Source organism: Megascapheus bottae, chromosome 34 (assembly GCF_031878675.1).
Source record: "Megascapheus bottae isolate mThoBot1 chromosome 34, mThoBot2.hap1, whole genome shotgun sequence".
NCBI classification, from domain to species: domain Eukaryota; kingdom Metazoa; phylum Chordata; class Mammalia; order Rodentia; family Geomyidae; genus Megascapheus; species Megascapheus bottae.
The window spans coordinates 517,695-539,473 of NC_143542.1; the positions used below are offsets into that span (position 1 = coordinate 517,695).

The 21,779-nt window shown below is 53.3% G+C and overlaps 1 protein-coding gene across 2 annotated transcripts; it reads right to left on the minus strand.

Annotated features, from left to right (window-relative positions):
- Nucleotides 1–295: 295 nt before the first annotated feature.
- Nucleotides 296–21,494, minus strand: Pdgfa (platelet derived growth factor subunit A). 2 transcript variants are annotated; one of them, XM_090324098.1, is made up of 7 exons: nt 21,072–21,222; nt 19,548–19,644; nt 14,668–14,769; nt 12,312–12,499; nt 3,077–3,203; nt 2,592–2,661; nt 296–567 (listed from the first exon to the last, which is right to left on the minus strand). In XM_090324098.1, exons 1-6 carry the CDS (start codon nt 21,132–21,134, stop codon nt 2,606–2,608), a joined length of 633 nt encoding a protein of 210 aa, XP_090180224.1. In that variant the 5' UTR covers nt 21,135–21,222; the 3' UTR covers nt 296–567; nt 2,592–2,605. The 2 variants fall into 2 exon arrangements, with proteins under 2 accessions (XP_090180224.1, XP_090180223.1); XM_090324097.1 differs by lacking the exons at nt 296–567; nt 2,592–2,661 and having other exon boundaries at nt 2,989–3,203; nt 21,072–21,494.
- Nucleotides 21,495–21,779: the final 285 nt, after the last annotated feature.

Consider the following 21,779-nt stretch of genomic DNA (forward strand, 5'->3'; position numbering starts at 1 on the left):
CCCCATGCTGACTCAAGCAAGGAAGTGTAGTTGGTTTTGTTTTTTGGGGAGGCTTCCAGACAGCTCCCACTTACTCCATTCTTTGTGTCCCCACGATGCCAGTGACCCCTGGAGTCCCGAGCTGACCAGTGCCAGGGAGTGAGGGGAGAGGGGAGAAGCCAGTCTGGGGGCGGCACCACCTCCATTCCTCCAGGCACCCCTGCGCTGTCCTTGGCGTTAGCTAACTGGTTGGAGTCCGTTGTGTTGCTGTGTTTTGTGGTTTGGTGTCGGGTTTGGTGATTTTTTTTTTTTCCTCTTTTTCTGACAAGGAAGCGTCTTACTGTCCCACCCAAGTGCTACAATACTTCCTTTGATGTGACATCGAACAAATGGACACTGTCTCTTTGTTCTCCAGGGAATTCTTGAACACAGTTTTTTGTTTTGTTTTGTTTTGTTTTGTTTTTTCACGGAAAAGAACAAAGACCGCACAACTGGCCATAAAGCACCGTACATAGTAGGTCCAGGAATGTAACACGCCACTACATCCGTGTCCCAAGAGGGCTGGGGGGGTTCATCCTCACCTCACATCTGCAGAGAGAAAGGAGAAGACAAGAGACTCAGGGCCCATGCAGACAAATACACACTGCACACTTCAAAACGAAGTGAACAAATCAAGTTTGCCATGTGAACCCCACTGGCCATGTCCTGAAAGAATTATTAGCATGAGACTCACAGCATCTCACAGAAGAACCCAATGCTCCCATTGTGCAGATGGGGAAACTGAGGCACAGCAGGTGTTTGTGCTGTTGTTGTTTGCCCTTCTCTGAGTCTAAGGGCTTGGGTGTGATTTCTGGAGCTCTGACAGCCACTTGGAATCAAAAGCAATTCTGAAAAAGAATGTCACTGCCAGATGGGAGGATGAGTGTGTGTGTGTGTCTGTTGTGAAATCAGGTAGAACTACTCTTTTGTTGTTTGTTGTTTCCTTTTCCTTTCCGTGTTGATCCTGGAGAAGACAAGGTCTTGTGCTTTTACTTGGCTTTTTTTTGTTGTTGTTGGTGGTGAGACTTGAACTCTGGACCTGGGCACTGTCCCTGAGCTCTTCAGCTCTACCACTTGAGCCATATTGCCACTTCCGGTTTTCTGATGGTTAATTGGAGATAAAGAGTCTCATGGACTTTGGTGCCTGGACTGGCTTTGAACCATGACCCTCAGATCTCAGCCTCCTGAGTGGCTAGGATTCCAGGCATGAGCCACCAGAGCCCAGCTTTTTTTTCTTTTCTTTTCTTTTGCTCAAGACTGGGCCATGTGAACCACACTTCTGGGGGTTTTGTTTGTTTTTTGAAGGTTAACTGGACCTAAGAGTTATCACAAGCTTTTCTGCTCAGGCTGGTTTTGAACTAGGATGGTCAGCCCTGGGCTTGCTTGTTTGTTGTTTCCAAGTTTGCCTGCACATACATGCATGGCAAAACTCTGCACTTAGCTATACACCCAACCCTACACTGAGCCCCTTAATAGTTCATTCCCCCCACCACACACACACACACACGCAATCCTCTCCCCAGCACAGACATTCCAATACGGGCACCACCCACAGCCAGCAGCCTGGATGCTGTTAGGCAGCAAGTATGCCTGGTCTCTCACCGTGGGGGTGGGGGAGTCCCCCTCTGTCACCAGCTGGCCCATCTCAGCCAAACCCACAATAGACACACTTGACATCCTCCTCCCGAAAGGGGCCCTTAAGTACCCCCCACCCCCGGGAGCCAAGGTTCTGACACTATCTGAGGAATCTCCTCTAGCCTAGAACAATTATTTGTTTTGGATGCCCCAGAGCCCACATGCCAAGAGGAAGGCCCAACAGAGACAGGCTTTCCTGGGCCAGGCAGGCTGCTACCTAGAAGGTCAGGCCCCTTTTCTTTCTTGAGAAGCAGTAGGCCTCTCTCTAAACACTCTTCACTTCCCAGAATGGCAGGTTGAAACAACCTGGGTAGGATTTTGGGGTCAGCTCTCCCACCACAAAGGTTCTGGGGCCCCTTTATCTTCCAGCCTAGAGACCAAGTGTGATGGTTGAGCTTCAGCAGCCACCATAGCCTTGAGGCAACTCAGAGGAAAAGCCGCCAGCTCCAGAAAGAGGTCCCCAAGTTAACTCCAACTGCCTCATCTGCCTCTGTCTCCTAGTTTTAGATCTCCTACATGGCTCTCCATCCCTGTCAGTGCTGAGGTACAAAGCCAAGCACCCTAAATTTTATAACTCTTACAGATCCACTGAGCTATCAGCAAACTTCACCTCCAATCTGTCAGGCCTCAGTTTGTCCATCCCACAATGGGGTGAGCAGCCAACCCAATGTGATCTGAGCTAGTGAACTTCAAAGCCAATTTTAGCTCAGAATCAGGAATCCCATGGTTTCACGCTGCCTGTGTTTGATCACACTGAAAATCAAGCAGCAAGGAGCCCCAGAGAGCAGCAGGCACCCACCAGAAGCACACAGATCCTTCTGGGCCAATCAAGACCCACACTGGTTGCCCATCCGCAGAAGCTGATTGGTTGGTTGATCAGTACATCATTGGTTGGCCCCGCCCTTCCCACCCTGCCCTGCCCTGCAAGCAGGGCCTACCTTGATCTGGTGCTTTATGTGGGTTTTAACCTTTTCCTTTTCCGTTTTTTACCTGATTCCCTACGCTTTCCTGTTAAGGAGAAGGCAGGGAGGTGAGCGGCCTCGAGGAAGGCCATCAGGTGCAGCCTTAAGTACCTGAAGTCTTTTATCTTTCTGGAGAAAGTTTCAGTCACCCCTGCCAGACACTCTGGGGGTCGATCCCCAGGCTGTGGAGGAGCACAAGGACCTGGCACCTAAGGGTAAAGGTTGGCATTTGCCTCCCCTACCTGCTTGTCTGCCCGCCTGGAGGGGTAGGCCTGAGAGGAGACCCAGCCCCAGTCACTGGCCACAACCTCTTAGCTTGGCCCAGGTCCCTGAGTGGCTGGCCACCATTTTGGCCTGTTAATGAGGTGCCCACTCTCCTGTTCAGCTTTACCTCCTCCCTTCATTCAGTAAGAGCTCCATAATCTGAAGTCCCATCTCCCACAGGGTGTGGCACCACTCACCAGTCTCCTCTTCCTGATGGTCTGGATTCAGGCTGGAGGTGGCACATGCACACTCCAAATGTTCCTCTAGTCTCACCTGGACCTCTTTTAATTTTGGCTTCTTCCTGACGTATTCAACCTTAGCCACCTGCAGAGGACAGAGCCCACAGTAAGCAGCCTGGTCGTGAAAAGTGGGAGGAGGGTTTTCTGGAGACCCAGACTAGAGCGTTGAGGGGGGAAAAAGAGAAAAGAAACAAACTTGACCTCTGATGCCACCTGGTACCCTCCTCTTCCCTTCCAGGCCAAGAAAGGAAGACAAAGGTGACTAACAAGCTCGGTCGATTTCCATTTAAAAAGAACCATGGAGGCTGGGAATTTGGCCTAGTGGTAGAGCTCTTGCCTAGCATGCACAAAGATGTCGGTTCCATTCCTCGGTGCCACATACATAAAAAAAAGTCAGAAGTGGTGCTGAGGCTTGAGTGGTACAGCTCTAATCTTGAGGAAAGTACAAGGAGAGTGCTCAGGCCCTGACAAAAAACAAGACTGTCACCAAAAAAAAAAAAGATATATAAACCCAAAGAGCCAGACATAGCGGTGTATTCCTACAGTCCCAACACTTGGGCGGCTAAGGCAAGTAGGTGAATCGTGAGTTGAAGGCCAGCTTAGGCTGCAGAAAGAGATCCTGTTCAATAATAATAAAATACTAAAGCTGGAAGTGATGGCTCTCACCTGTAATCCTAGCTACCTGGGAGGCTAGAGAACAGGAGAATCATAGTTTGAGGCCACCCTTACTGCGTGGTGGCTCACGCCTGTAAACCTGGCTACTCAGGAGGCTGAGATCTGAGGATCAAGGTTCAAAGCCAGCCCAGCACAAAGGACTTGAGACTCTTATCTCCAATTAACCTCTAGAAAAGGAGAAGTGGGGCTTGGCTCAAAGGTTGGGCGGTAGCCTTGAGCTGAAGAGCTCAGGAATAGCGCCCAGGCAGAGTTCAAGCTCGATGGCCCACAAAAACAAATCAAAACAAACAAACAAACCACTAGAATGTTCAAGTATGGGGAGGAAGACAGACAGGAAAGGAAAAAAGGAAACAGGGCAGGAAGTTGGGTTCCCTTACCAAAGGAACCCCTGTGCCCTGCCTGTCCACAATCCGGAGTATCTACACCCCAACCCCTCCCTTCCTAGAGGCTACAGCCCCTGACAGGCCATGTGCATTGTGCATGCATGCACGTGTATACACGAATACACGCCCCACTGTGGACAAGCAAACATTGACACTCATCCTGCTTCATGGGGCCCACTGGCCTGCCTCAGGGTGAGGAGGGGGAGAGACTGGTTAGGAGAGCCCTGTCCTTCCTCAGAGCCAACACATCACTCAGTCCTCCTGAGTGTGCCACAAGAAGCAGTATGATCACCTCCACAGACAAGAAAGGAAGCCAAGACACAGCGAGCTCCCCTCCCCCGCCCAGGTGCCTGTCCCCCACCCACCACCAGGCTTTCGGACCACCAGTTGATCACCCTGGAGCTCAAAGACACCAACCATCACAGCCCACAGTGACACATCTGTGTCTGTGAACCAGAAGTCGCCCCCAGGGATCCCTCTCCTTCCCCACTGAACTTGGGAAACTGAAGCTAGAAAAGACAAAGCCCACAAGGGGACACGAGAGGGTGGGGAGAACTAGCACCTGGGGAATGAGACCCCCGGGTGGGGATCAAATGTCCAGACCTGGCCTCTAGGACAGTCACGAAGATAAGAAAAGCCATTTCCAGAAGAACCTGGAATGGCAGGGAAGGGGAAATTCCCCATGCACAGCGGGTTAGCCCTGCACCTGAGGCTGGCAGCACCTCTGGAAGGCTGGCCCCAGGCACTGGGGAGCAGGCTTGGCCCGCCCTGTCAGGTGCCACCCAGCTGTATTAATGGTTAACCTGTGGTGCAAAGGGTGCTGGATGCCCAGCGGGTGTGTAAAAGGCTGCTTCAGGTGCGAACACAGGCTGCCAGGTATGAGCTCAGCGTCCCGAGGGCGTGGGGCCTAGGGTCAGGGGGCAGCCTGGGAGGTTTCGATACGTCAGGAGATGCCTGCCTAGAGCTGGGAGCTGCTTCCTGGATGAATAGAGTTGTACACGTACCCCTGGGCTCTGGAGTATGGCCCCCCACACAACCTGCCCTTCCCCAGGTGAGCTCTGGAGTAGCGCCCCCTGCCCCACGCACCCACAACCTGCCCTTCTCCAGGGGCTGGAGCTTAGGAGGCCCACAACTTGTTCTCACCCAAGACATCTGGGGATGGGGGGAGGGAGGTGCGAAAGCAGCCCCTCCCCTACTGGCCCATGGCCCACCCAAGTGGGAGGAGTCTGTATCCTCTGCTGTCAGTGGGCCTTGGCCCTACCTAGGAAAATAGGGGTCACAGGTACTCTCTACATAGGAGGTCACCTGTGCAGAAGCACCTAGAACCACAGGGCACTTGTAGGAGCCAGCTACACTGATAGGCATGTTATTCCTTCCAGGATCTGCTTGGCACAATGCCGGCACCCTAGCAGCCAAGAGATCCACTCCCCTCAACCTTCTAAACAAAAAAGGTGGAGAAGTTTCCATCTTAAAGATAAGCCACAGAATGTTTTCAAAAGAGCAGCATGGAGGGAGGGCACACAGGCTATACCCCAGCCCTCTAGAAGCAAAACACAAAGCCACCAGGCTACAAACTCAAGTCCCCTCCCCTGTCCCTATCCTGCTATAACCCAAGCAAGTAGACCTGTGGACCCCCTCCCACCTCCAAACCTGGGCCTGGGCTCAGGTTTTACAGTTACCTGAAGGGCTACTGCACTGGGGGTACCCACTTTTCTCTCCAGACAGGTCCGTATTTATCAGAGAAAAACAAACAGCGATTTACAACCCTACCTGCTCAAGGAATGCAAGGATTCTGGAGACTCTGCCATCTCTGTCTGACAGGAAATGCCTACATTTTTCTCCCAAGCACATGGTAAGAATTTTAAATTCTCAAAATCTGCCTCAAGCTAGGCACTGGGTAGCTCAAGCCTGTCATCCGAGCTATTCAGGAGGCTGAGATCTGAGGAGTATAGCTTGAAGTCAATCGGAGAGGAAGGTCCCTCAAGACTGATTTTCCAATTATCGACTTATAAGCCAAACGTGCAGCTATAGAGCCCAGGCTCTGAGCTCAAGTCTCAGGACTGGAACAAAAACAAGCACCTCCTCCGCCAATAGCCAAGTCTGAAAAGGAAGATGCTAATGTCTTTAACACTCCTACTTTTACCCCCAGACCTCACAATGGGGGTACTCATGCCCCTTCCAGCCCCACAACTCACCCCTCTCTTCCCTATGCTTCATGCAGAGTATACACGAGATTCCTCATTCCCACTGCTGCCACAAGCTCCCCTGCCTGCATGCTCCTGTGAGTTCACTCAAAAGCCTGGCATCCAATTGCTGCTGGGAGGTGGGGAGGAATTCTCCTAAACACCAATGTCATATGATAACACTGAGTCCTACCCTATAACCCTTAGAGCCAGCTGTGAGTACAACTACAGCCCATTTCACAGATGAGGAAACTGAGCAGACCCTGCCCAGAGTCCCCAGAGTTCTTTTCTTCCATCTGCTTTGGAAACCTGTAACCTAGAAGCAATGGAGCCTAGCACCTGAAGAAACCAAGGCAGGAAGCTCAAGGTCAGAGGCCAGCCTGGGCAAAAGTGTTAGAAACGCAAACTAGCCAGTGGCTCATGCCTGTAATCCGAATCCTAGCTACTCAGGAGGCTGAGATCTGAGGATCACATTTGAAAGCCCACGCAGTAAAGTCCTTGAGACTCTTATCTCCAATTAACCACTAGAAAAACTGAAAGTGGTATTGTGGCTCAGGTATCTGAGTGTTAGCCTTGAGCAAAGGTGCTCCTGGATAACGCTCAGGCCCAGAGTTCAAGCCCCATGACTGACCAAAAAAAAAAAAAAAAAGGAAAGGAAAAAAGAAAAAAGAAAAGCAAACAAAAAGCAATAGGGCTGGTAGATCAGCAAGTATGAGGCCCTGAGTTCAAACCCCAGTAGTGCCGAGAGAAAGGAGTGGAGAGAGAAGAGGCAAGAGAAATGAGAAGAGGGGCGGAAGAACAGGCAAAGCCTGGCTCTGAGACCTCAAGACACTATTTCAAGTGTCCAGTGTGCAAGCCCCTGGAAAGAAGCCAAACACAGGCTTCAAATTCAGCAACAGATGAAAGAGTGGGAGCCCCACTCCACGTGGCTGAGGAACCCAAACAGCACTAGGACAGTGACTGCAGGCTCTAGGGTGCATACCTCAACAGACCTGGGCCAGTGCTTCAGCTTCCTTATTCTCCACCCAGTGGGGAAAAAGGTGAGACACCCTCCCCTTCCCTAAAGACTGAAAGAAATACAGCGGCAACTCCAACCCCAGCTAGTACTAGGTAAAGCCCTGAAAGAAACCCGACCAATGCAGGGTCAGAGGGGCCACAGCCAAGATTCTAGGTAGCTCTCATTGGCTAGAAACAGCTAGCCACACCCACTTTACAGCTTTACCTTGTAGTGCCCATTAGCCAGGCACTACTGGCCAGCCTAACACAGGAAAGCCAGCTAGGCCTGGTCACCTACTGTGTGTTCCCCAGGGCTGATAGCAGTGGCCCAGTGATGTCAGCAGCACCCCATGTGTCCCCAAGAAGAGATAAACCAAGTTCTTATCCCACAATGCCACTCCAGGCTGACCTAGCCAGAATGTCCAGTCCTTGAGCTGTTCTTATGGGAATCACCAGGGGCTGGCCATCAACCTTAGCATGTCCACCAGATGCCACTGCCTATGCAGTGCCACTAAGCAGGCTACCACTGAACCCATGATGGGTGGTTCCTGGCCTACAGTACCTGGGGTGACCACTTCTGGTCCTAAAACTGTCCTGAACAGTGAGAGTACCCAAGAAGGGCCAAGGATCAAGCATCACCAGGACACAGAAGAGCTGGATAGGGTGCCTATAACCACAGCACTTGGGAGGCTGAGGCAGAAGGATCCTAAACCAGAGACCAGCCTTCACTACACAGTAAGGCCTTATCTCAAAAACAAAGCTGGGTGCTGGTGGCTCACTCCTGTAATCCTCGCTACTCAGGAGGCTGAGTTCTGAGGATCACAGTACCCAAAAAAAAAGTCCATGAGACTCATCTCCAATTAACCACTGGAAAACCAGTGCTGAAATTCAAGTGGTAGAATGTTAGCCTTGAGCTGAAGAGCTCAGGGACAGTACCCAAGTCCAGAGTTCAAGCCCCACGACTGACCCCTCCCTCCCAAAAATAAAAAATAGCAACAACAACGAAAGATCTGACGGGGAGCAGGGATAGGGATAGTGGTTTCCTAGCAAGTGTGACGCCCTAGTTTCAATCCTTTGTACCATAAGAAAGAAGCAAAAGAAAGCAGAGAACTGTTGGCTCTGGCCTATAATCCTAGCTACTCAAGAGGCTAAGATCTAGAAACCAGCCTGCACAGCAGGCTCCACTCTCCCAATTAATCAGCAAAACATCTAGGCTGGAGGTATGGCTCAAATGGTTAGAGTGCCAGCCGTGAGCACAAAAGTCAAGTGAGCAGAAAACCCCAAGTTCAAACACAGATACTGGCACAGGATCCAGATTTGAAAAAGCAAAAGCAGTCCAGGAGTTTGGCAGGAAGACCCACTCCATTCCTTAGTACCACATACGTAGAAAAAGCAGGAAGTGGTGCTGTGGCTCAAGTGGTAGAGCATTAGCCTTGAGAAAGCCCAAGGACAGTGCTTAGGTCCTGAGTTCAAACCCCAGGACTGGCCAAAAAAAGCAAAGCTACAGAAACCCAGCAAAGTGGGTAGGGCTACTCTGGGTTTCCCCTGCCAGCCTGGCCCCTCCTTATGTCTGCTGGCCCAGGGGTGGAGCCCCAAATGCATGTGGAAGGACAGATCTACTCCTTCCATCCAGCCGAGCATCACCCCGATTCCCAAATCAGCCTCCAGCTAGGGCCTTCACAAAGAACCTCCTGTTTCACTGACTTCTACCACTGCCCCCAGTGCCTGGGCTGGATACTTCCTCCCCACTCTTGTGTGTATGTGGGGGGAGAGATGAGGGATGCCCTCTCCTTAGGAGGAAGCCGGGGTGGGCTGGCTCTGGTTTACAGGACTGGCACTCTTGGCTGACCAGGTCCCTGCTGGTGGATGAGATAAACATGAGGAAGAAAGACCTCTCCAGGAATGGGCACCTGAAGGCCTGGACACCTACCAGCCTCCCTCAGGTGCCTAGTGAGGAATGGATGCTTCCAGTCCTTTAAATTGGCATGCAGGGCAAAGCAATGGGGGTCCCAAGATGCTAGAAGCCAGGGACCCCTGAATTACCCCTTGACAGTACCACCAAAATTTTCTGAGGCCACATTTTAAGCACTCAAAAGTTCCTCCACACCCATACAGAATCCCTACCTAAATGGAACCCACTGCCTTGCCTGCATGTGCCCAAGAGGCCAGGCCCTAGTGGTTTACACCTATAGTCCTAGCTATCCAGGAGGCTGAGAGACCTGAGGATTGAAGTTTGAAGCCAGCCCTGGCAAAAAAAAAAAAGTCAGTGAGATTTTTATCTCTAATTAGCCAGGGGGGCAGGGGGGAGCTCTAGCTCTAGTAGTAGAGCACCAGCCTTCAGTGCAAATGCCAAGCGATAGCCATAGAAACTGGAACCTAGTGCCTATACCAAAGGAAATAGGATGGCAGCTGGGTCTACACAACTCCCCAGTCCCTTAGCACTGTGAACCCCAAAGTCCAAGGAAAAGCAGAGGAGGTGGAGCTGATAAGCAGTGACATGAGCGGTGTGGCTTCTGCCAGGGGCCGGATCCCAGGACACTTGCGCCTGGAGCCCCAAGTTAACAACCCTCCCACACTGTACCATCCCTAAACAGCAACCACAGGCTCCCCCACCCCAAGCAAGATCCCCAGGCCCAAGAAAGCCCAGGGCTTTGAAGGGGAGTATCTAGCCTTAGAGATCCTGGCACTGAAATGTGGAATTTGCTCCTAATCCCCAGAGCTCCACGCAGACCAAGTCCTACACAGAGGTCATGATAAGGCACAGCCAAGGGACTAAGTGAGGTACCTGTACAGCGTGCTGAGGACTCGCCATTGCTAAGAAAAGGGCTCCCAAGGCCGGGAGTTTGGCCTAGTGGTTAAAGTGCTTGCCTAGCATGCATGAAGACTCGGGTTCGATTCCTCGGTACCACATACATAGAAAAAAAGCCGGAAGTGGTGCTGAGGCTCAAGTGGTAGAGCTCTAGCCTTGAGAAAGTCCAAGGACAGTGCTCAGGCCCTGAGCTCAAGCCCAGGACTGGCAAAAAAAAAAAAAAAAAAAAAAAAAAGAAAAGGGCTCCCAGCACCTTCCTCCAGCGTCCAGGGTCCTAGCAGGGCCAGAGTAGAGGGAGTGGGGATGAAATGTCTTTTCCAGAATCAAAGAATGGCACTAAGGTCACAAGTGGACTGGCATCCTCTAATTTAATTCTAGAGATGCTTCACTCAAGAGAGAACTCAAAGCCAGATGCCCAGCTAAGCCACCCAGACCGGCAGCCATGGTTTTCAGCCCCATGGCTCTGACCCACTCACTCTCACAAATCAAGTTAGACAGTAATAGATCAGAAATGGAAAACCAGTTTCCAGGTGGTAGAACCCAGACAGCATGGAGCCCCGAAAGCTCCAGCCTTTAGCCATACTTCACAGAAGTCTGGAGATGCCCAAATCATATGACATCCATGCCCAGGTTGGGACTGAACCCCCAGGAGTGGAAACCCTCTACCCAGCAGAAGCCTCACCCTGACCATCCTCATATCTGCTGACAAATGGGGCATGTAGGCAGGTGATCCCCAACCACCAGAAAACCAAAGTGGAGCTGTGGGTCAAAGTCGTAGAGCACTAACTTTGAGCAAAAGAGTTCAAGCAGTGGGCTGGGAGTTTGGCCTAGTGGTGGAGTGCTTGCCTAGCATGCACGAAGACCCAGGTTCGATTCCTTGGTACCGCATCCATAGAAAAAAAAGCCAGAAGTGGTGCTAAGGCTCAAGTGGTAGAGCTCTAGCCTTGAGAAAGTCCAAGGACAGTGCTCAGGCCCTGAGCCCAAGCCCAGGACTGACAAAAAAAAAAAAAGAGTTCAAGCAGGCATTGAATTCAAGTCCCACGACTGACCAAAAAAAAGGGAGGGGGAAGCGAAAAGAAAAGAAAAGAAGAGGAGTACGTGGGTCACAAGGCTTCAGACTAAACCCAACAGCCATTGAGCAGGCCAAAGGCCACATATGCCAATACAGCTCTTAAGAGATCTAAAGCATCAAAACTGTCTGCCAGGCTATGGAAAAAACAGGGTGCCAGTGGTTCATGCCTGTATCCTAGCTACTCAGGTGAGGTGAAAGGTGAAGATCACAGTTCAGCCCAGGAGGGCAAGTCCATCTCCTATCTCCAATTTACCAAATGGAGCTGTGGCATTGAATGAAAAAGCTAAGGGATAATGCCAAGGCCCTGAGTTCAAGCCCTAGTACTAGCACAAAAAAAGAAGGTGGGGGGGGTAGGAAGAGGAGCAAAGAGGAAGAGGAAGAGGAGGAGGGGGAAAGGGGAGGGGAGGAGGAGGAGGAAAAAGAGGAGGAGGAAGAGGGAGAGGAGGGGGAGGGAGAGGAGGAAAGTAATTAGACATAGGTGGCTCACTCCTACTACTCAGGAAGCTGAGATCTGAGATCACCCCTCAAAGCCAGCCAGGGCATAGAAGTCCACGAGGGTGTTATCTCTAATTAACCACCAGAAAACCAGAAGTGGCACTGTGGTTCAAAGTAGCAGAGCACTAGCATAGAGCTGCAGAGACAGTGCCCAGGCCCAGAATTTAGGCCCCACAACAAGAAAGAAAGAAAGGAAGGAAGGAAGGAAGGAAGGAAGGAAGGAAGGAAGGAAGGAAGGAAGGAAGGAAGGAAAGAAAAGAAAAGAAAAGAAAAGAAAAGAGAGGGAGGGAGGGAAAGAGGGAAGGAAGGAAGGAAGGAAGGAAGGAAGGAAGGAAGGAAGGAAGGAAGGAAGGAAGGAAGGAAGGAAGGAAGGGGGGGAGGAAACAGGCCAAGAGAGAAACAAAACCATGACCATCCCTGGTCCTGGAGGTCGCCGCCACCAGCTCCATGCCTGGAGTAGGCTGAACGCTGGCCCTTAATGAGCACAGGCTGACTACTCTGTCTGCCTTCATTCCAAATCCAGCAGCCACCAGAGATACTAGACAACAATCTGGCCAGCAAGGCCAGGGCACAGGCTCACCTTGACACTCCGGTGGTGGACCCTTGAGGGCTGGCACTTGACGCTGCTCGTGTTACAGCAGCCCGTACAGCGCTTCACCTCCACGCACGGGGGCCAGATCAAGAAGTTGGCAGATGTGGGGTCCACCTGACTCCGAGGTATCTCATAAATGACCGTCCTGGTCTTGCAGACCGCGGGAATGGCTTCCTCTGCAGAAAAAGCACAGGAAATACTGAGAGACCACTCGAATCTCCCAGACGACACAAGCACACGCTGTGGAGTTTGGGAGGGGTGTTTTTGGTTTTTTTGGTGTTTTTGTTTTTTTTGGTGCCAATGCCAGGGCTTGAATGCAGGACCTTGCACTCTTGCCCTTTTCCACTCAAACATGGAGGTCCTCAGATCTCAGCCATATGACTAGCTAGAATTACAGATGTGAGCCACCAGTGCCTGGCTGCCCCACTTGACCCAGGCAGAAGGTTGTGCTGGTGGCCATCTGACAGCAACAGGAGGGAGGCCTACAGGACTCAGCAAGCTGGAGGGAGGGAAGGTTGGGACATGCAAGGCTGAGGCGTACGTTGAGACACAGGGCAAGGGTACAGGCTCAGCTTGATTCCCCATGCAACCTGGGGTGAGGGACTTGGTCTTATAGGACAGAGAGGACAACTGCTTCCTGCCCAACTCCCCAGGTATGGCTTGCAGGCATGGAAATGCTCAGGGGACATTAGAATACACACATGACTCCCTAAACAACCCCTTTGTAGCTCTGTCAGCCTCCAGGCCCAGCTGGTCACTATGTAGTGGGTACCTGGCCATCCCTAGCCATTGAGAGTAGCCAAAGGACCAACCTTGCTGCCTGGTCACAGGCTCTGAGATATGGCCCAGCTCTGGGAGACACCCATGAACTGCTTGCTTCTTACTGCCATTATAGTACTGAGGTGCCCTGGACCCAAGATCCAGAGCTGGGGTGTGCATGAAACCCAGTCCAACAAACCATGTCCAGACTGTCTGGGCATACCAGACTGAAGAATGTGTGAACTTAACGGAAACTGACTCCAATTGGATCAGGAAGGCAGGGTGGCACCACTTAACCTTCAACAGGCACTGCCTGTCCACATCTCCCCAGTATCTGAGACACAGGTAATCATCATCTTCCCTGGGCCTCACCAAATCCCCCAAACAAAGGACCTTTCAGTCCTGCAAACAGAAGAGCCCCTCAAACCCTGCTCTACAAACTCAGGAAAGGCCACCCCATCCCTTTACCCTCAGCCATAGCACAGGGCCCTCCAGGTGGCAGGGACTGGGGAAACATAGCCAGAACACAGAGCCAAGAAGCCTTGAGCCTAATCCTGTTTTGGCTCATGGGCAGCCCACCCCCCACTCAAGTCTAGACAAAGGATTCTGGAATACTACTAGAGGGCTTGTAGTGTTGTTGTTGTTGCTGTTCCAGTATTTGGGGGAGGGTGGCCTTGAACCCAGGGCCTGGGTGCTGTCCCGAACCTGAACGTTTTCAAAGCTGGCACTTGACCACTTGTGCCACAACTCTAAGACCAGCTTTTTGGTGGTTAATTGGAGGTTAAGAGTCTCAAGGACATTCCTGCCCGGGCTGGCTTAGAACCTTAATCTTCAGATCTCAGCCTCCAGAATAGCTAGGATTACAGGCAACACCCAGCCTGGAAGGTGTTTTGACTTTGCCTAAAACAACCCCAACTACTATCAATTAATAATCTTACTCCCCTCGCCCCATACCACACCCAAAGTTAGTAACTAAACTGAATCGGAGAGAAAGATAGACTGGGCTAAGGTCACACAGCAATAAACAGCAGCCATACAGCTGGACAGTTAAGCAGGCATTACTCTCAGATGGACTGTGGTGGACCAGAGCCTCAGCCCCACCCCACAGAAAGCACAAGCCTTTTGGGGGAAAACCAAGTAATCCCAAAGGGAGGTCTGTATGGAGTCAAACACAGAGTCAAGTCACAGGAAAGAATTCCACGAGCAGCTGGCTGCTGGATACCCAAGTGTACCTCGATTTCCTGCTGGGCCTGGGGGCCATTCTGGCGCTCGCATTAGGAATTAGAAGTTAAACTCAGCCATGTTTTCCAGCAAGGCCTCTTGGCAGACAGGCCCTGACAGGACCCGGCACCTAAGGAATTTATGATGCTTCTTTCCATGGCAGAGGGGCAGGCAGGAGACACACCGCAGAGGAGGAAGAGGAGGGGGGGGAAGGAGAGGGGGGAGGGGAGGGGAAGGGGAAGGAGAGGGGAGGAGGCCAGAGCTAGAGGCTAGGTCCCGCCTTTGTTAGGTGGAGGAGAGCTTGGGTGACTGACTGCACCTGAGGCCACACTTTCCCTCCACCAGGCCCCTCTGTGCTACTCACCAATACTTCTTTTCCGCCGGATAGGCACAGGCCGCTTTTCGGGTGCATGCTTGGCACGGGACCTATGGGCTTTCAGGCTGTTTGCCAAAGCATCCTCAACCCCTGTGGGTGGAGAGAAGTTGGTAAACCAGTGCCCACGCCCCGATCTGCAAGGTTAATGGGTGTCCACACCTGTGGATGGTATCCTGGGGCCCCAGCTGGGGCCTATCTTACAGATCCCTTTCAGAGCCACTTGGGGGCAAAGGGCAACAGCTCAGACCTCACCTCCCACCCCTTACAGCAGGGCTCCCACTCCTCCCCCAAACTCATTAAGCCCCCCTTTTCTCTACCGCCCACACAACAAGGCTCCTCATACTCCCACTTCTACCAAAAGCTCCCCCAAATTCATGATTCTTCATATTCTATCACAGCAGGGCCCCCAACAGCCTCTACCCCACAGGGTCCAACACAGCCGGGTCTTCTCCCCCACCCCCCAATAGTGCCCTGAACACTTTCGATGGGGCCGAAAATGGCCTGTCCACATACAAATGCAAAATTCAGTTCTCCCTATGGGGAGAATCAGCTAAAGGCTGGGCCATTCCAGAAGCAACAGACTGTAGGTTGCCCAACTGACCCCCACAGAGTGGGCAGCTCCAATCGTCAGGCTGGACCACAGGTACCCTCTCAGTCCCCTTGGGTTTGTATCCTCTCCGTGGATAGGCCAGGCCCTGATGAAGTGTCCTAGCCCCAAGGGGGCATCGGAAGCAAGGCTCCAGACTGGGCGGGGTGCCAGTCCCCTCTGGTTCCTGAAATAAGCCTGCTCTAAGGGCCAGAGGCCATGAGAAAAAGTCAGGACTGAGGGTGCACAGTCACGACTGCAGACCTGAGGCCAGAGTTCCAGTAAAACAGCAGTCACAATGAGGGTCATGACACTGGATGGGGGTACAACCTAGAGATCATAGAGCTTAAGGCCACCCCACAAAAGCCACAGCACCCCCTGCCCAGTACACCCCCAGTTCAGTACATAGCCCCAGCCAGTCCCAGGTCTCAGTGCTTCCTGGGGTCGGGAGGGACACGTTCTTGCACCAACTATGTGAATAAAAGACTTCTCCCTGATAGAACTCACATCTGGATCAGTGAGGCCCATTTGGCCTCCAGGCTTGACTCTGCAGACCCAACTGGGGAGTCTCTTTCCACCTGAGCCCTGGGCACCTCGAGACTCTAGGCCCAGCAAGGAGACCCTCACAGCCTGCAGCGTCCTCCTCTGCTCAGGGCATCAAGAAGCCCGAGTCCCTGGCCCAGATGGAGACCTCTTTCTATCCAGCTCACCCACTGTCACCAAACCAGCAGGAGAAACTTTGGCTTCCCTGCCCCACCCCCACCCCCAGATACGAGAACCCACACATTTAAAATGAAAACTCTGCGCGAGGTGTGAACCATGTCTGAGCAGAGCCCAACTTTTTAAATGACTCAATGTTCCAATGCTTTTTTCTTTTTTTTGGGAGACCCAAAATAAGATCAGAACAGAACTATTCACGTAGTAAGAATTTCCCATCAACCAACTGTTACAAGAAGCTTCCCTCCCTCCTTTTCACACAAAAAAAGTGACACAATGAGTCATGTCCTAGGGGTCTCCATCACCAAACAAGTAAAGATTAGTAGCGGAAGCATGATTGGGGGAGGGAGAGAGGGTTTTGATGACTTCTCTGGGTTGCCAGAGTCTCACACAATTACAGCAGGTCCTATCAGCCAAGGAAACTGGAGGCCCAGGAAAAAAAAAAAAAAAAAAGAGCCAGTGACCTAGCTACTTAGATAGTTGAGATCTAGAGGGTCACAGTTCAAAGCCAGGCAAGCAAAAAAGTTAGTAGACTCCATCTCCAATTAATCAGCAAAAATAAAAAACCCAGACTGGAGACATGGTTCAAATGATAGCTCACAGTTTTAACCTCGTCATCACCACCAAAATAAAAAAAGTAGCAACAGCCAAGTACTGGTGGCTCAAGCCTGTTATCCTAGCTATTTAGGAAGCTGAGATCTAAGAATCCTGGTTGAAAGCTAGATCAGGCAAGAAAGTCCTCAAGACTCCAAGTAACCAGCACAAAGCTGGAAGCAGAGATATGGCTCAGGAGGTAGAAAACCAGCACTAGGGGAAAAGTCCACCCTTCACCCTGAGTTCAAGCCCCAGTACCAGCACAAGAAAGGGAAAGAAAGACTGTCAGCTAAAAGATCCATCAAGGCCAGCATTCAGCATTCAAAGTCCAACCCCAGGACTTTAGGCTGAGCTTAGCGTAGAAAGGACCACTGCCCTGACAGTCCACCAGTGCCACTTATGATAAGAGTGACAGCACAAGGTCTGGTCAAATAAGGCCACTCTGTCCCCCATCACAAGCCAACTTCCCCACACTCTAGCAGGGAGAAGTTGTGATATGAAACAACTTGGGACAGTTCATCAAGAGGTCTCTTTTGCACAGATGCCCACATGTCAACTCTGATGACAGAGGGCCTCCTCCAACCCTGTCCTGGCTGGGCATTAATGGATGTTTCTAGATGAGTTACTCATGACCTGCAGGGGCCTGTCCAGCCCTCTGGAGAATAAAACTCATGGCTCTCCACCACACCTACAAGACAACTGGGACACCCAAAGCAGCAACAAAGCTGGGAGCAAGTCCCTTCCTTCACGCTCATCCATCTGTAATGCTACAGGCTCATTAGATAAGCCATAAGCCAATCACAAAGCTCCACCCACTGAGAATGAAAGAGGACTGGGATACCCCAAAGACCAAGTCCTGCTCCTCTGGAAGTCTTCATCTGAGGCTCAACACTGGAATACTGAGAGTCCAGCTAAGGGCAGACACCTTTGGGAAAATCCAAGTGGCGTAAATCAAACTAGTTTTCTCCCAGGACTGGCCCCATCCCTCTTCCTAATCAGTCCCCTAATAGTCAAAGACTCCCACAAGGGACACAGTGACTAACAGGCCACGCAGCTCTGACCAGACCTAAAGGGAAAAGTAGAGCCAGGAGGACACATTACTGTCACTATTGTGTTGGGGGTGGGGGGACTTATCAATAAAATCTCAGGAGCCAGCAACAGCTACTCCAGCCCTAAGACCAGAGATGATCAGAGATGGGTGCCAGAAGGAAAGAAACCTACATTGAGGTGTGTGTCCCCATAAATAGGTCCCCAGGCAAGATTGGGGAGCCAAGAGGACACCAGAGACCCCCTAATTTGTCTCTCTCAGTTTCCCATTCATACTTTAAATTGCCAGGCAGGTGGTTAGAGGGAAAGGGCAGGTGGTTGGAGGGAAAACAGGACCAGCCTGACCAGGAGCAGGTGACTTTTTCTGTCTGGACTTCACTACCAGAGAGGCCCCAGCCCAGAAGCCCCTAGGCTAGAATACCAAGAGCAAGACATTACAGAAAAACAAAGTAAAAGGAATTAATGGGTGGGGGTGGGAGAGGAGGCGGGGCTGCAGCAACCTGAATAATGGTCAGAACAGAAAGTGAATGGCCCATTTCCCCAAGGCATTTAAAGCCTGAGGAGTCTGGAGACAGGAAAGCTGAGCCAGGGGACATCTCTGAGAGGTACACAGTCTTCAAAGCCTTTTGGGGACCTTCAAATCATTGAGGAAAGAGCGTTTGCCCTGCTACCCTCAGGCCAGCTCCTCTCCCCCCAGGCTTGCAGATCAAGGGACCATATCAAAATCCTTCAGGCCCAACTCTGATCTCCTAGTGAAATGCTACCCGACTCCTGATAAGGATCAGGCAAAGGATTTCCTGGGTCAAGAAACTGGAGAAACCAGCAGCCTTGTTAGAAAATGGTTTTGGCATGGAATGAAAACAGTTTGGGCCTCCCTACCACCATAATTAGGTACAAATTTCCAAATGACTGGGCCATGTGATTTTACTTAATTCCTCCAACCCACCCCCACTTTGCTGAGTAGAAAGGGGAGGGGTAAATTAGCTTTAAAATGCTCTACTCTGGCTGTCTTTCCTTACTTTTTCTAACAAGCTCATCTCAGCTAAGTTTTCTCTCGTGTCTCTTGAAGGCACTTAAAAGTTTAGTCAATTCGCAGAGCGCCCAGCCAAGTGTTAATTTTGGAAAAGGGTGACAAAAGGGAGGAATCCTTGACCTACACAACACACATACACACATACACATACACACACACACACACCCCTCCAACACCACCCTCCACCAACCCCACCCATATCTGCATACTAGTTTAAGATCTGGTCCAAGCCTTTAAGCCAGCCAGAACCTTACAAATACTGCGTTTACAAATAAACGGTTCTCTGAAGTGGCTTGGCTCCAGGCCCTGAGCTTGAGCCCCCAAAGTAGGCCGGAGCACATGCGTCTAAGGAGGGCCTTTTCACTGAGTCTTGAAAAGAGGGAAGAAAGAAAATAAAGAAATAAATACAACAATCCACCGGCTGCCCGCAGGCACTGGAACCCAGCCACAGGCACCTCGCATACCCTTAGGGGGACCTCAGCCCGGTAAGTCTGGCCCCTTGGAGTTCAGGGCTGCACACCCACCCATCATCTCTGGATCCTGGCGCTCCTGGCTTCCCTGGGCACGAGTTAGGGCCCTCACACCTGACCAGAGCGCCGGCGCCCTCTATGAACCTTGGGTGACACACACAGACGGCAGTTTTGGTTAAATCTTGGGGAGAGCACGCAACCCTCCGGCAGCCGCTGGGAGAGAAAGTGACGACTGGAGGAGAAACGCCTGACTCATGCGCCTGGGCGTTTATGGCCGAGGAGTGGATTCTGACCTTTCGGTGCGCTCCTGCGCGCGGGCGCCTGGCCTGGCCGAGTGCGGTGGCCCGCTCGCAGCGCGGACTCTCCGCTCTCCGCCCGCCACCCGCGCCCTCCCCGCGCCAAGGGCAGGGGCGCGATTTACCTACGGAGTCTATCTCCAGGAGTCGCTGCAGGTCCCGGATGCTATGGATCTGACTGCGAGCCAGTCGCTCGATCAGCTCACGGGGGATCTCCGCTTCCTGCAAGCAGATCACACAGTCAACGCCAGCCAAGAGCCACTATCTCGGCCCGACAGACCCACGGACCCACTCGCGCCGCGCAACCCCGCCCTACCCCTGGCGGATTCCCTCAGGGGCCTGGAGAAGGCTGGGCGTGGGGCTGGGTGGGTGGGACTGCCAAGTCTTCCTACCCCATCCCAGCCTGATCTTCGCAAAAACAAGCCCCCACCACCACCTCCTTCACATGGTGAGACTAATTTTTTTTTAAACCAACACCCCAACCCTCCCCAGGGGATCAGTTACAGGAGGTGGAGGGGGGGTGGCAGCCGGGGGGGGGGGCCGGAGGAGTTTCTGGTTTAATAGTCAAATGGACATCCAGAAAGAACGGGTCGAAATGCGTCACGGATCGACGACGAAAAGTCACAGCACTACCAACACTTTAATCTAGCCCGAAGGCTCGAATTTCACGCCCCAGAATCCTGGGGCTGAGCAGAGGGTCTCCCCTCGCCAACACCAGCGCGCGCGCGCCCGAGCTCGCCCCACCCGGCTCCGGCCCAGTCGCGGCCCTAGCGCCGACGAGGACTCCCCAAACCAGCCAGAGGCTAGGACAGGCTACCGGGAAAGCAAGGGTTAAATATACACCTCGAGGCTTACCCGGCCCGACGGACCAACCCCACCACCCGGCCTCCCCCTTCTCCCTCCTGATCTTTTTACTGGGAGTCCGGGGTCGCTGGGAGGGAGGGGGGGGCGGTGGCTCAAATACTAAGTTCCCACGACAGGGGCTGAGGAAACTCATTCATCACAGCTAAAGCTCCCGGGGACTCGTAGGATACGTGGAAGGGGGGTTACCCCAGTGGTGGGAGGGCGCGGGTGCCTGGCCCGGCCCCAGCAGCCTAGCTCAGCCACCTGTAAGCAGGCCCCGGGGCGGGCGGGACTTGCTCGGGCCCGGCGCCCTGCTAAGCTCGGAGACGGAGAACCTGGGACTGTGCCTCGACGCAGTCCACCCTGAAGAGCCCATTGCAGGCGCCTCTACCTGTTCACGGGCCGCCGTGCTCCCCTCCTACGGCTGGTACCGTCTTTCACACACAAACACACCCCCTTTCCCCGCACCCCGCTACTGCAGAGCCCGCTGCGCCCCCAAGCTACCGCTCCGGAGACGCACCCGCGCCCCCCGAACTTTCTCCCCACTCGTCCACCTCGCCAAGGCAGAGCGACGCAACACGCTGGAAACTCACCAGACAACACTTGGGCATGGCAGAAAATAGAACCCAGTCGGGAAATGTTTTTTTGGGGGAAAAAAAAAATCAGCCCCCCTCAACAAAATCAAAACGCTCTCCGCAGAGCCAGGAGCGCTCCGGCCCCGCGGGTGGTCGAGGGGGGCGTGCGCGGGGAGGGGGCGGGCTAGGGGGTGATCAGAGGGGACGACGAGGCGCGGGGGTGGCACCCACCTCGGCCAGGGCATGGGCGAGGTATCCGCAGCCGAGGAGCAGCAGGCAAGCCCAGGTCCTCATCGCGTCCCGAGGCGCTGTCGGCTCGGCAGGGAGGCGAGGCCGCGGGGCGGGCGCTCCAGCCGGGCTCCTGTGGCGGCGAAATTCAGTACCATCCCTCAGGGAACGCGGCCCGGAGGAGGGTGGCGCGGAGAGCAGGGAGCCGGCGGAGCGCGCCAGGCGCGAGCTGAGAGTGCAGCGCCGGCGACGACGGCGAGGAGGAACAGGGAGTGCGCGCCCGCCGCGCCGGGAGCCTCCTGGGCCGCCGGGTAGGGGGTGGGGACGGAAGGGGCGGAGGGCGGGGGCTGGGCTTCCTTGGTGCGTTCCCCGTGCTGGCCGCTGCCGCGCTCGCTCCCCGGAGCTGGCTTTAGGAGCGACCCGGCCGGTAATTCCGCATATTTGTGGGTATCAGCCTCGGGAGGGACCCCAGAGCGAGTCTGGAGCCGCTGCTGCACCAACGATCACCTGTCTGGACACCCAGCCGAGCCCCGGCTGCCAGCTCGCCGTTCGTTCTCCCTGCGGGGGCTGCGAGAAACCCTACGCGCCTATCGCCGCCGCCCAGCGTTCGTCTCCGGCCTCCTCTCGCCGCCGATGTCCGATCGGGCACCAGCGCGGCCCAGCACGCCGGAGGCCCGGCGGCCTGCGTGCGCCCCTCCGCGGCGCGCCCTC

Excerpts from the sequence above, each read along its gene's own strand:
- Pdgfa (XM_090324097.1), bottom strand. The coding sequence starts at position 21,134 with ATGAGGACCTGGGCTTGCCTGCTGCTCCTCGGCTGCGGATACCTCGCC. Across the intron at positions 19,645-21,071 it reads TCGCCCATGCCCTGGCCGAG|GAAGCGGAGATCCCCCGTGA; the intron begins GTGGGTGCCACC and ends ATCTGCTTGCAG. Across the intron at positions 14,770-19,547 it reads CCTGGAGATAGACTCCGTAG|GGGTTGAGGATGCTTTGGCA; the intron begins GTAAATCGCGCC and ends CTCCACCCACAG.